The sequence below is a fragment of the Gymnodraco acuticeps genome, unplaced genomic scaffold, assembly GCF_902827175.1.
Source record: "Gymnodraco acuticeps unplaced genomic scaffold, fGymAcu1.1, whole genome shotgun sequence".
Taxonomy (NCBI): domain Eukaryota; kingdom Metazoa; phylum Chordata; class Actinopteri; order Perciformes; family Bathydraconidae; genus Gymnodraco; species Gymnodraco acuticeps.
Window position 1 is genome coordinate 390,801 of NW_022990735.1, and position 14,651 is coordinate 405,451.

The 14,651-nt window shown below is 46.8% G+C and overlaps 1 protein-coding gene across 1 annotated transcript; it reads right to left on the reverse strand.

Annotated features, from left to right (window-relative positions):
- Positions 1–1,233: 1,233 nt before the first annotated feature.
- On the reverse strand, positions 1,234–14,051 carry zmp:0000000529 (WD repeat-containing protein 20). The gene is made up of 4 exons (XM_034231856.1): positions 13,312–14,051; positions 4,373–4,555; positions 2,328–3,737; positions 1,234–1,774 (listed from the first exon to the last, which is right to left on the reverse strand). Exons 1-4 carry the CDS (start codon positions 13,696–13,698, stop codon positions 1,727–1,729), a joined length of 2,028 nt encoding a protein of 675 aa, XP_034087747.1. The 5' UTR covers positions 13,699–14,051; the 3' UTR covers positions 1,234–1,726.
- Positions 14,052–14,651: the final 600 nt, after the last annotated feature.

Here is a 14,651-nt window from a genome sequence, read left to right on the forward strand (position 1 = left end):
AAAGACTGTATATAATGACTATTTTGCACATCCCTTTCAAGATTTCAAGATTTTCTAAGGTTTATTGACATATCATATAGGCCTACACAACTATGGTGTAGTTATGCATTGAATGAAAAACTTGGGTCGCAGGTTCCTCAATAGTGCATTACAAGACATCTATCAATATTTGTGCAAACCTCCAGCAATGTTAACTATGTTGAAGTACTTATTTTAACTGATATTATACATATGTATTATACTCTTATAAGATGTATGTAGATATTTCATCTCCGGCCTTGTCAGGTATTGAACAATCAATAAATAAAGAACACAGAATTATTAAATATAAAACACATAATTTGTGTGATTATACTAAATAATTTACAAATAAACACCACTGCATATTTACAACTGTTACACATGCTGATGTAACGCAAATGTTTCCAACTTGGGATCAATAAAGTATATCTTATCTTAAGATGATCGATGGACCCGTTCAAATCTAGTTTTGGACAGTCTGCCGTGGTTCCATCCCATTTCAAGTGCTGTTCGACGCTCGGCGTAACCCTCGGAGCACACTCTCCAATCACAGAGCTTGAGGACTATCACGGGGTTTGTTAAGCGAAGCGGAGAGAATACTTACTTCCGAGTTTAATATTCCCTAAAGCCAATGAGCTGATCCGACCCTCTGTCCTGACGGACTCCAACTTGTTAATCAAACAAATAAATAAACACAAGGATAATTATGTGTTATTGTTGAGTAAATGGAGAATTGCACAGGGGAAAATAACGTATCTATGCCACAATTTTAGATGTGGATTTTGTTAAACTAATACATTTGCGCTGTGGACCAACACTATACATTGACGGGGAAGGGGGTAGCAATAAAGATAACACCATTAAACAGTTACACAACATAACAGAAATAATATCGATAGCAGCGTCCCTAGCAACCACCTTGGTAACAATGAAAACGTTGTATGGACACAATTTCCTGAAGTAATCTTCGTAATAACTAGCAAACTAAAGATCATGTACATCCACTGCACACCTAATCTGAAATAACAACTCATATTTCTCGCATCAAATGACATCAAAACACATTTTAATGGCCAAACTAACTTTAAAATAGGCATTTTACACCGAGAATAAAACGAAGTTCGGCCATGTTTTTTTTTTCTGCAGGGAGAAATTTGAAGATCACGTGACATAGACGCCAGCCATTGGAATGAATGGTGAAAAAAAAATTTCAGAGGTGTTTTTGTAGAAATACTACGTCCTACGTTGTGGACCAACGTAGTTATTACACGTTTTTTTATGAGACTGGGTTGGAAGTACACTGTCGCCTACAGTGTAATTGTTTGCCGTAGTATTTTGACCTCTCTTTACTGGAACAAAGAGGCCACAACCAAATAATAAAACTCCAGATCAAAGGCGTTTCCACATTACCAGAAACAAGTCTTACTAAGGCTAACTAGATGCTATATCGCAGCTTTGCTATATTTAAGCACTTGAAGTAATGTTAGTTAAATAATTCAGGAAGTGTTTCCCATCAAACCGTCCGCAGTGAGAGTGAAATCAGTAAGGAACAGGATCTGTGGCAGGTACAGAGGTTTATGATATAATACTGTGGTGGTGGGAATGGTAAGGAATGGCCGCTTGTTATTGGCCCCTAATTTGATATATTTGATTACAGTGGAGAGGGTGGATGGAGGTAGGGATGAGTGCAAAGCTTCTCCTCCAGCTATACCACCGTGCCACTCGGAGAGTTCCCGTTCTGTGCTGTCAAGTTCTGATCAGAGAGACAAAACACAAAGGACAGTTAGGCACTAGAGACAATCAAAAGTAAATATTTAGAGTTAAATAATAAAAAAACTGGAGGCTGGAGATATTGAAAGGAACTAAATCCGACTATGAGTTCAAAGAAAAAATGTATATATATATACACATATACAACACCATAATACCATTAGGGCCAGTGTCCACATAGCACCATCATCTGAGCACCAGTGTCTTTTTTCAAATAATCCCAATGAGAAACGACTGCATGCCGTCGAAGGAGGCGGTCTCCCGAAAAGGCACAGCACATAGCAATCAAGTTAGAAATATTTCAACTCTTCAGAAAAGTGACGTCACTGTAGAAATTGGATAAAAGAAACTTGTTTTTTAACGTGTCTGTCAGACGAAAACTACCATAACAAAGACCTCAAAGTCTGTGTATGTTGTTACAACAGCGATACGTTATTGATATACCGTTGTCATAGAAACAATAAAAAAGCTAGAGAAAGGCGCTATGTGGAGATGGGCTCTTAGTTTTCTAAGGAAATAGTTAATTGAAGACTTACCGCCTTCCCCGGCCGCGCCCAGGTGCAGATGAGCCCCTCCTGGCAGGCGGTGATGATGCAGTCGTCCATGAACACCAGGACGGTCAGCCTCTCATGTGCAATCTTCTTGCACACCAGTGGCTCCAGCAGCGGCACCTCATGCATGCGTGGGCACAGCGTTGTGCCGAGGACCTTGGCAGCATCCAGCCGGCTGCTCCTGGGCGCCACGTTGATCTTATCGTTGCTTTTGCTGATGTTGCCCAAGCTGTGGTACCTCTTGTGCTCCTTCTCCACCCCACTGCTGCAACCAGACTTGTCTGACTTGCGCTCCTGGAGAGAAAGTGTGGCGAAGCGGCCAATGCTAAATGGGGTGGTGTTTCCTCCTCCACTGCTCCCTCCACCTCCTCCGGTTCCCCCGCCGCCCTCCGAGGCACCAGGGCCCTTGGCGACATTTGCCACGGCGGGGTGGGGCAAAGAGTTGGAGCGGGAAAGGGAGCGAGGAAGCGGTAAGGGGAGCGTTGGAGGGTTTGTGGTGCCAGTGTTAGTGTTGGGTGGATGATGGTGCCCTTCAACTGTTCCACCCCCTCCCCCATCTGAGGTACTGTTGACCACCCCACTGCCAGAGTTGGACAGTGAAGGCCCAAAAGTGTTAGTAAAGGCGCGGGACAGTGGCAGGCGTGGGTACAACACGTCATCTGTCAAGTCCCACAGACAGAACTGGGTGTCCTGCCCCACCGAGCCAAACCGGTATGTGACGGACGCCGAACCGCCTCCTTTAGAGCTGTGCCGAGACAGACGCGACAACGTGCTACTTGTTCGGACACGGCCAAAGTGCATGGAGTTGTTCGGTGGCCCTTGGTGGAGGTCCTCCTCGCTGCCACTGAGCTCCATAGGCTCCTCATCTTCCAAGGAAGTTGTGAAGGGATCAAAAGCCACCACATTGACCCAGGACTTGTGGCCGTGACCTCTTGCAACCACACGGCTTTCTGCAAATGACCAAACGGTAACCAGGTCATCTTCTCCGCCCGTAGCAAGGTATTTTCCATCAGGGCTCCATGACACGCACAGCAGCCCTCCGAAGTAGCTCTTCATCACCCCCTGCAGCTCCATTGAGTCAAAGTGAAAGACACGCAGGCAGCCGTCCTGGCCCACGCACGCCACATGCACTCCATCTGGGGAGAAAGCGAACTCGTTGAGGCCTCCCTCACCCACAGCCCATCGTAACAACGGGTTGCGAGGCGTCTTTGTTTTGCAGGCGTAGACGGCGAAGCCTTCTCCCTGCCGCAGGAGAGAGTACTGTGGGGCTGTGGTGCCACACGGGTGGTCCACGTTGTAGAGGTAGAGGTGGCCACTGGCATGCGAGGCCAGGAACAGGTTCTCCGACTTGGGAAGCCATTTTAGACACGTCACCTTGGATTTGTCTATCAACCTCTGTGAATGGAAGGAGGTGGACCGAGGAGGGAGGAGTGAGGGAGGGGAGATTTTTTGAAAAATGTAAAAGAAAAATGGAAGAGGAGATGAAAGAGGGGAGGAATAGGAAGAGAAGAGTAAAACATATGTTAAAATGACAGCTTTTATATGGACACTCATCTAAGAAAACTAAGTATGAACTATTGAGAGAAGAACACGTAGAAAGGAAGCATGGGAAGAACTAAAAGGTCTGTAGAGATCAAGAAACAAGCTACAGTAGACATAGACCGAAACCAACAGAGAAAAAACCAAGGGGCAGAAGATGAGGAAAGAATTAAAAGGTGAATCCCCCTGAGGTGATCAGAATCAGGAGGCGCCCAAACATAAAGTCTACCTGCATGCAGTTATGTTCTTGTACAACCCCAATCTCCTACATTTTATGATTTTATTCGGGGACTCGAAGAAGATCACCGATCAGAAGAAAGCAGGAGAAGTCAGGAGTCACAGAAAAATAAATAGCTGAAGACATCTAGGCTAAGCCAAACCATCCAAAGAAATGGATACGAAAATGTCAACTTACTTCTGACTTCTTCAATCACAACCACAGAGAACCCATGTTACTGAACAACACAGAGGAGAGCAGACACACACAATACCTCCTCATTGAAGAGTTTACTGGTTTCCTTCTTGATGGGGTCGAGATACTGGACCTGTCCAGCTGAGAAACCCACTATGAGAGCTACACTCTCCGCTGTGGCAGAGTACTGGTTGAAATCATGACATGTTGGCTGGGTCCCCTTGTAGATCCTCTTGTCTATCGGCTTACTGAGGTCTACAGCCTGCGGATAAGGAAAGACAACTGTGATACACAAGCAAAACATCAGCCGAGAAGAGGGAACCTGAGTTTCAGGGACATTCAGAGGACCGTAAAGGAGGTTCTTATGATACGTAGGATTAGGGCTGCTCGATTATGGCAAAAATCATAATCTCGATTATTTGGGTCAACAATTGTAATTGCGATTATTAAATGCGATTATTCATTGACTTTGAAAACATCCATTTATTGTATTTTAAAACAAATACAAATAATAATTTGAAATGTTTAACTCTTGAATTATACGTTCAAGGTAATCAACTGAAAAACCAATACAAAATAAAATAAAATAAATTATACATTCATATCTACATTTAAATAAATAATATCAAAAATAATAAATACCAATAAACAAGATCAACAAACATGAACACTCCTTAACATATAGCCAACATTTTGGTAAAACATATTCCACTCAGTTAAACATTAAAGGCTGGCCCACCATCATGGTCCAGAAGTAACAGGAAATAAATGTTGAACTACAATTTAAGATCAAATAAAAATGTTTTGACCACCATGGCAAATGCTGGTAGGGCTGCTTATGTCATCTCTTAAAGATGTGTTGCTAGAAACTAGGGCTGCTCGATTATGGCAAAAATCATAATCTCGATTATTTGGGTCAATAATTGATATCACAATTATTAAAGACTGTCACACTCCTAGGTTTATGTCACGGTTTTAGTGTTGTCTGTCTGGTTATGGGTTTTGTAAGTCTGTTTATTCGGTGTTTTGTCTTCCTCCTTGTGTTTTGTCTGGTCCTCCTCCCTGTCGTTAGTTTCCCTGGTGTGTCTGATTGTCTCATTGTGTTCACCTGTTGCCCTTGTGTTTCTCCCTCCCCTGCCCAGCTGTGTCTTGTCCTGTGATTACCCTTCTGTGTATTTAGTCTAGTCTTCCCCTGTGTTCCATGTCGGTCCATTGTTTTCCCTCCATGTTTCCACGGTCCGTGTTCCTTGTGCTGCTCGTTTGTTTTTTGGATATTTTGGATACTGCCTTTTTGCCACAGCTTTTATGATTTAATAAAGCTCGCTTTTTGTTCAATTCTGCATTTGGGTCCTACCTTTTCCACCCTGTCAGAATGGACCGACCAACAATGGAGCCAGCAGATTTTTATTTTTATTTGGACTTGTTCTCCCTAGAGTACACTCTTCAGTGTCATTATGCTGAATGGAGTAGAACCTCGGCTAAGAGGGACAAAGAGGCTGTCCTCAAAAAGGCACAAATGGAGGTGGACAACGTGCCATGGTTGAGAAGCTCATTGCCTGAGTTTCTCAGAGTTTTTTCTCGTAGCCCTGAGTGCCAGTCTCCATTCTCTGACCCTTTCTTGGGATCCCGCCTGGCGTTTGGAGGTCCACGGAGCCTCCAAAATACCTCTAAAAGACGCAAGGTCAGGAAGCCAGCTCGTACTCAGTTACCCGTCCTAGCAGCCATGGTTCCGGCTCCAGTGCCGGCCCCAGCAGCCATGGTCCCTGCTCCAGAACCGGACCTTACAGCCATGTTTCCGTGCTCCAGTGCCGGCCCACACAGTCATGGTACCGTGCTCCAGTACCATCCCACACAGCCATGGTTCCGTGTTCCGGTTCCTTGCCCAGCAGCCATGGTCCCTGCTCCAGAACCGGAACTGACAGCCATGTTTTCGGCTCCAGTACTGGCTCTCCGGCCGACGCCAGCTCCCCGTGTCCTGTCGGCATACCGGCCGACTCCAGCACCTCGTCTCCTGTTGGCTCTCCAGCCGACGCCAGCTCCCCGAGTCCTGTCGGCGTACCAGCCGACTCCAGCACCCTGTGTCCTGTCGGAGTACCGACCGTCTCGAGTCACCTCTCCAGTCACCTCTCGAGTTCCCTCTCAAGTCTCCTTACAAGTCAACTCTCGAGTTCCCTCTCGAGTCCCCTCTCCAGTCACCTCTCAAGTCTCTTCTCAGGTACCCTCTCGAGTTCCCTCTCAAGTCACCTCTCGAGTTCCCTCTCAAGTCCCCTCTCGAGTTCCCTCTCAAGTCCCCTCTCGAGTCCCCTCTCAAGCTCCCTCTCGAGTCTCCTCTCGAGTCCCCTCTCCAGTCACCTCTCAAGTCTCCTCTCGAGTACCTTCTCGAGTCCCCTCTCGAGTCCCCTCTCGAGTTACCTCTCGAGTCACCTCTCGAGTTCCCTCTCGAGTCACCTCTCGAGTTCCCTCTCGAGCTCCCTCTCGAGTCTTCTCTCGAGCTCCCTCTCGAGTCTTCTCTCGAGCTCCCTCTCGAGTATCCTCTCGAGTCCCCTCTCAAGTTCCTTCTCCAGTCACCTCTCGAGTCTCCGCTCAAGTTCCCTCTCGAGATCCCTCTCGAGTCACCTCTCGAGTCACCTCTCGAGTCCCCTCTCGAGTCCCCTCTCGAGTCCCCTCTCAAGTCCCTACCCGATGTTCTGTGCCGTTGGAGGTTCCGCTGGGGGTCCTGCCAGCTCCATGTCCTGTCGCGTTGGGGGTCCCGCCGACTATTCTTCTGCCGGGGGTCCTGCCAACCCTATGTCCTGTGCCGTTGGAGGCCCCGCCGACTACTCTTCTGCCGGGGGTCCTGCCAACCCTGTGTCCTGTCCCGTTGGAGGCCCTGCCGACTACTCTCCTGCCGGGGGTCCTGCCAACCCTGTGTCCTGTCCCGTTGGAGGCCCCGCCGACTACTCTTCTGCCGGGGGTCCTGCCAACCCTGTGTCCTGTGCCGTTGGAGGCCCCGCCGACTACTCTACTACCGGGGGCCCTGCCAACCCCATGTCCTGTTTCATTGGAGGCCTCGACATCACCTGTCTCGCCGGGGGTCCTGCCAACTCCTTGTCCTCTTCCGTGGGGGATCTTGCCGACACCTGTCCCACCGGCTCCGGTTCCTATCCGGTCGACAGCGGCTCCTGCCCGGCCCCGTGAGAGCCGGGGTCTTCGCCCTCGAGCCTGGCCTCCTGCGAGCCTGGCCCCCTGCGAGCCGCGGTCTTCGCCCGGCCCCCTGCGAGCCCGGCCCCCTGCGAGCCGCGGTCTTCGCCCTCGAGCCCGGCCCCCTGCGAGCCGCGGTCTTCGCCCTCGAGCCCGGCCCCCTGAGAGCCCGGCCCCCTGAGAGCCGCGGTCTTCGCCCTCGAGCCCGGCCCCCTGAGTGCCGTGGTCTTCGTCCTCGGGCCCGGCCCCCTGACTCTTCCTGCCGCTGCCTTCGCCCTCATGCTCGGCCCCCTGAGTTTGCCCGCTGTGGTCTTCGCCCCTCCATGGACTCTGCCTTGCCCCCGGGCCGTCCGCCCGAGACCCCCTCCTTGGTCTCTGCCTTGGCCCCGGGCCGTCCGCCCGAGACCCCCTCCTTGGTCTCTGCCTTGGCCCCGGGTCTTCCGCCTGAGACCCCCTCCTTGGTCTCTGCCTTGCCCCCGGGCCGTCCGCCCGAGACCCGTCCTCCAGACCCCCTCCACCCACCCTTTCTTGGCCCTAGTTATGTGTCCCTCCTCCGGTCCCTCTCCACCCACCCTGCTGGACTTTTTTTTTGGGACGTCTGGGATCCGTCCCTTGAGGGGGGGGTTCTGTCACACTCCTAGGTTTATGTCACGGTTTTAGTGTTGTCTGTCTGGTTATGGGTTTTGTAAGTCTGTTCATTCGGTGTTTTGTCTTCCTCCTTGTGTTTTGTCTGGTCCTCCTCCCTGTCGTTAGTTTCCCTGGTGTGTCTGATTGTCTCATTGTGTTCACCTGTTGCCCTTGTGTTTCTCCCTCCCCTGCCCAGCTGTGTCTTGTCCTGTGATTACCCTTCTGTGTATTTAGTCTAGTCTTCCCCTGTGTTCCATGTCGGTCCATTGTTTTCCCTCCATGTTTCCACGGTCCGTGTTCCTTGTGCTGCTCGTTTGTTTTTTGGATATTTTGGATACTGCCTTTTTGCCACAGCTTTTATGATTTAATAAAGCTCGCTTTTTGTTCAATTCTGCATTTGGGTCCTACCTTTTCCACGCACCCTGTCAAAGACGATTATCCATTTACTTTGAAAACATCAATTTATTGGAGAAAAAAAAATGTGAAAAGTATGTTTTTAACAGTTGATTACCCTGAACTTTAAGTATAATTCAACTGAAAAACCAATTTAAAAAAAAATTAATAAAAAAGAAAATTAATAATACAAAAATAATCGTTATATTTTGATTACGTTGTTTCCGTAATCGTTGCCAGCCATAATCGTAATTGCGATTAAAATACTGTAGCGACCCTGTATAGGATGCTGAGGGTGTCACTCAGGCATCCCCCATCTCTCTGCCAATCATAGAGCTGCACAGTGATGCTGGTTGAGGTGCGGGCCTGTGGTTGGGGGAGCAGACGGGGGAGGGCGGAAAGTTGTGACGTAGACACTGTTATATATATGGGTATGTGTAGGAGTTAGTGTTCGTGTGAGATTGAACCCACAAGCTGTTCCTGAACCTGTGATCATCTGTAAAGAAGAAGAGTTATTAAAGCCTAATAACTAGCAGCCTGTTTCCGACTCCCTTTGTGATCGTTACAATACGATTAATTGAGCAGCCCTACGTAGGATTAACATGAAAGCAATAATTCTGTTACAAAAAAGGTATAAACATCTGCTACAAGTGTACATGTATGTTACATTTCTGGGCTCATTTATCATTTGGTAATTGGTATTTGACAGATGATTGCCAAGCGTAATTGCAGAAAAGTCACATTGGGACTCCCAGCAGCTTCTACTTAAGCCTTCCGAGTAAATTGCCAGAACTCCGACACCTCCTCATCACTCCACCACTCCCATGTTTTTTTTTGTGTTGCCATAAGTTAGTTGTTAGTTAGTCGCACCTTGTTGGTGCGCTGGGCTAATGCTAATGCCAGCAAATACAATGGCGGCTTCACAAAACTTTTCAGAGTTTTACGGGGCGTGGTTTGCAATCCGCCCAGCCAATCAGAAATGGGAACCTTTTTCTCCCATGAAAGTACCTGCTCTCTAACAGGGACTGAAAAGAGGGTTTTCGTATTAATCGGTGAAAAGGTTCACATTAACTAATTTTTTTGCTGTGAACGCAACATTTCAAGAATTATCGGAACTATACTGGGAAAAGTACTCCGGTGTGAAAGCGCCTATTGATACTAACTTGTGGAGTTATTTCATTATGACCGATTAAAATAGAATATGATGAATCTACAAATGTGTGACTCATTCTGCGCAGTGAACAGATAGCTCTGATATTTCAAAAAGGTAGTCTGATACAAAATGTTCCCTCATGGATCCATGTCACGTTTACAGAGGAGAAGCTTTTTACATTAGTCCTGCAGTCCCTCCTAAATAGGTTATTAGCATTCCTCATTAGGAAGCAAGTGGTGCAGCTTGCTGCAAGCAATTTCAGCCCAATGCTAAAGAAAAGCTGCGTGAGGAGAAACTGGCGGACAAATGAAAATACGACTGCCTTCCTCAGAAATTATATTTGTAAATTAATATAATAAAATATTGAAAATAATACAAAACTGGCAAGGTTGGAATCACCTGCTGTCTAAATATGTTATTTATATTTTAAATAGTTGTGGACCTACATGAAAAATAACCAAATAATTCAAACTTCCACGTAGATGATGTTGATGTCCCCAAAATCTTACAGGAAAGGAGAGGATGCTGATGCTAGTGCTACTAAGATTTAGAATTGGTTAGTACCGAAAAGCGTTAGGTGACCCTCAAATAATTATTGATCGAGAATATTATTGAGCTGAATCTGTTTTTAAAAACTCTGCACTCAGTGTTAGACTATAGAGCTTTAAACTGTGATCTGTCAGTCACATGTCCAGCTGATATTCACACAGTGCGTCCACTAACATTCTGTTTCTGTTGAAGTTTAAAGAACAGCTTTGCTAGAGCAGTTCAGTCCAGCTTGTTAGAGGTATTATTGTACACTTGACACTGGACCAGAAAGCTTTTTTAATTTAAATCAGCACACATGTTGATGCTAAGCTAACAGCTTCTCTCGCCAATGACTGCTGATTTCTTCTGTTCTTATTGAACTGTTGCTCAGAGGCTCTTAGTTACTCTGCCCGTTACACTGTCAGTCTGGATGTTCAGCATTCTGCTTTTGATGTACAAAACAAACCCTTTATACAAATAACGTGTATTTTTAAAGAGGACTTTCTACAAGTTTAGCCGCTTGGTGCGGTTCATTTGGGTCGGTGTGAACACAGTGCGAGACCTCTTAAGTGAACTAAACAACCGGACTCTGGTCCCCTAAAATAGGTGGTCTCGGAGTGCTTGCTTGCGAACTCTGGAGCGGTTCATTGCTGGTGTGAACGCAGTCCGCACCAAAACATAGGAAGCGTAGTATTTACGTGTCACAAGAACGCGGATGTCGTCAAAAATCTTTAGCGAAAGACTCTTTCAAGACATCTGCGGTTGTTTAGTTAAAGAGTGAAGCAGAATTAAGTGTTGAACAGTGTCGTGTAAAGTAAAAATGCTCCGTCAACTAGGCCTACATAAAATTAAGAACTCCTGTCGTCGGTGAAACGCCCCTCCTGACTGCAGAACGTCTCTCATTATATGTGTTATTGTGGTGACAGTTACGGGACATAATTCACTGTATGATATAGTGTGTGTTGCAACCCGGACCGGTTAGTGAGGGTACCGGGGTTTGGGGTTATTCATGCTAGCTGGTTACACAGAGCAGCACATGTACTCACGTCTTCTGGATTAATGAATAATAAAGTGTGGAAATCCATTCTGAATGCACCGCCTCTGACTCCCGTTCATCGGCTCTACATTATAATGTTTTTTAACGGACGTTGTCTGATTATATAATCATATGTGCGGGCCGCTAGTGTCTGTTGATCTCCAGATTAACAGCAGCATGAGAATAACCTGCCGAAAGTACCGATGCTCCATGGCGGAGGCTCCGGTAGAAATTGCCGGGATTTGCGTTTTTACGCCCTTAATGTCTGACCAATGGTTGAAGAGCATTTCCGTGCACATGACTTGTGTTTAAAGTTTATAGTCCGTTTGAGTTTTGCCCGTGTGAATGCAAACCGAACCTTCTGGAAAATGAAACAATTTAACAAACTGTGGTCTGGCACACACCAGAGAAGCGGACTATTACTATTAACGGTGTTTCAGGGCCGGTTCGGAGCTGGAGCTTGAAAAGCACCGGGTTTTCCTGTTCACACCGCAGCGGAGCAGCCTCTTAGCTCCGGAATCCGGTTCGTTTCAAGCACCAAAAAATTGTCCGGCTAGAGCAAAAGCACCGCATACGTCACGCTTACGTCGAGGCGGGGGCAGGGGCGGGATCAACTCCTGAACAACAACAAAAAGGCTGCGTTTTATCCAGTTTGTACACAACGATGGAGAAACTTAACAAGCAGCAGTGGTCCACTGAAGAGACCAGCTACCTACTGGGAATCTGGTCTTCTGAAGAGGTACAGATGAAGCTGGAGCACAATCGGCCATTGTTGTTGTTGTCGGTGTGAGCTGTGAGGGGTTTCCTTGCGGTTTGGCTTTATGAAGCAGGCACGCAAACGGTTACGTCATGACGTAAACGATGACACAATGACGCAGCACCAGTCGGACTCTGGGCGGTGTGAAAAGAGCCGGAGCTAAACCGAAGAACCGGTTCTGAATCTGAAAAGCTCTAGCACGGAGCTTGAACCGGAGTTGCGTTGGTGTGAATGAGGTATATTAGGTGTGAATGCACCCTAAAAGCACGAACAAGCATTCAGAAGTATAGAGTAGTCCCCCCAGATATTGCTCTGAAGCTTTGCTGGCAGCAGGAGATAAGAAACTTTGAATAACACTACATTATCAGCTCAGTGATGCAGCGTGAGTGCTATAAAGACGATTTCAGTTTTAAAAGCAACATCATCAATAGTGTAAACCATGTGCTGGAAACTACATATTCTTATATCTCTTTAACATTAGGACATTGATGGAAGAAGTGTAGCCTATATCCTTTGATTCGATAAAAGTACGAATACAACACCATAAAAATAATCAACTAGAAGTAAAAGAAGGCACTATTTGCTAAATGTACTTAATCTATGAGAAGTAAAAGTATTCAAGCAGTAAAATCGTATGTTAGCATATACTATTATATATTGTATTTTTGTATAAATAGAACTGCTGTGTTAATGTGTATATTATATTTTACAGCTGCAGATGTTTTGCTAATCTTGACTTTTGTAAATATATAGGCCTACTGCTGGTAGTTGAATCTGCAGAAACGCAACATATTCTTCTTGTTTTCCCTGGACAGGAAGGGAATGAACCACTGTAATCAGCTGTCAGACACATTCGTGGAGTAAGTAGGCTGTAAATGTGTATCTGAGATGATAATTAAGAAGTCTAAGTATGAATACTTACTCAATACTCGAATAAAGTACACTGAATGTATAGGCCTACAATAATACAACATTCAGAATGCAGTGGAGAGATTCACATGGCTGCATGTGAATGGGAGTGAAGTCAGAGCTTCCTGTGTGTAGTAACACTGGAGCCGCCCTCCACTGACACTGCACCGTCTGCATCATGCACCATCCCCTGTGTTCACACCATAGACTGTATATATAAAGGTTCACACACACACTATCACGTCGCATTGCATACATTAAAGGAGACTTCATATGTGCACGATGCCTCCTCTGTGCAGCACGAGCAGCCAAAAAGCGTCGGTTTAAAAATAATAATGTAATGAGCATCATATTAGCAGAGCAGACTAGCATGCTAAACTAAGCCTGAGCATCCAGCCTCTCATCCGGGCTCACAGCGGAGGAGATCAGGCTCACCTTCTTGATGTTGGTGTACGTGTAGAAATACAGCTCCCTGCCGATGTTGAAGCACACCCGCTCCGACTCCTCGCCCGGGTCTTCGGGCTGCAGCTTCACCATGGAGACCCGGACCGGAGGCAGGAAACCCGCTGGAGAGGAGTTGGCTGCAGCATTGGAGGAGGAGGCGGCGGCAGCCCCGGGCCCCTGCAGCAGCCCGACCCCTCCGCCGGGTATCGGACCGGGTCCAGCCCCGGGGCCCAGCGTGGCTCCGGATGAGGGACCCCGCGGCAGCCCGCCCCGCTGCTGCGAGTCCGAGAGCGTGAGCAGCTTGTAGAAGCCCTCTCTGGTCCGGAACTGGGATTTAATCTCATTGATATCCTTCAGAGCGCCGCCATCTCCGGCCATTTTCAGTACAAACAAGCCGCACAGGAAACTGAGATTCTGACCTGGAAATAATAACGATTTAATCAAGATGTAGCCTACTAGAATACAATTGGGGACACATTTGCCGAGCGGCTGAGATCAGCTAGGCCGACCAGCACTCTCGCTCTGCCTCAGTGCATTTTACACCAGCACCGGCGAGCAAACCGCTGCTGCCTGGTAAATAAACCCCGAAAGAAAGCCCTTCTGAGCCGGTGAGAGCATCCTCCTCGACAAGGGCTCTGCCTCCGTCCATCAGTGTGCGTGAAGTGGGCTACGTGTGATGCTGCGTCGATGCTGCTGCTGCTGGCCCGGCCCGGCACTGCGCATCCTCCTGGTGTGTCGGGGATAAAGAGAGGGCACCGGCCCGCACAGCTGCTTCATTTATCCGCCAATTAACCTCAAAGTGGCACCAAACAGGACCAACTTAAAAAAAGGCAGCATAGAAGCAGCTCAGGCTATAGAGAAGGCTGGCATAACATGGACATATATTTAGTAGTGAGTCACACTACTGCCCTATAGCCCATAAAGCCTTTGTGTCTTCGGAAGGCTACATTTTCAAAATGTGTGAAAATGATTTATTATTAATTTATTATGGAACAAAACAGTAGAATCATTTAAACTATATACCTGTTTGTCCCTTAGCAGCACATGGACACACATTAAGTGTGTTGACATAAGCAACACAGATGTGACAAACCCCCTAAAGCTCTTCCTTTTTTAAGATACCCCTTCCCGAGATACAACAAAGCAGTGAAAGTGATTCCTCCCAAGTTATCTAATTTTGTTTAAATATTTAACAGCAAAATTCTTTATTTTGTTAATATTTTGTCCTCCCAAAAAACTAAATATATTTTGTTTCTCCAAAGCTGATTACAATCGTAATATGCCTGTCATTACTCAATTTGGTTGACAAATCACCAAATATGCCACTTTTA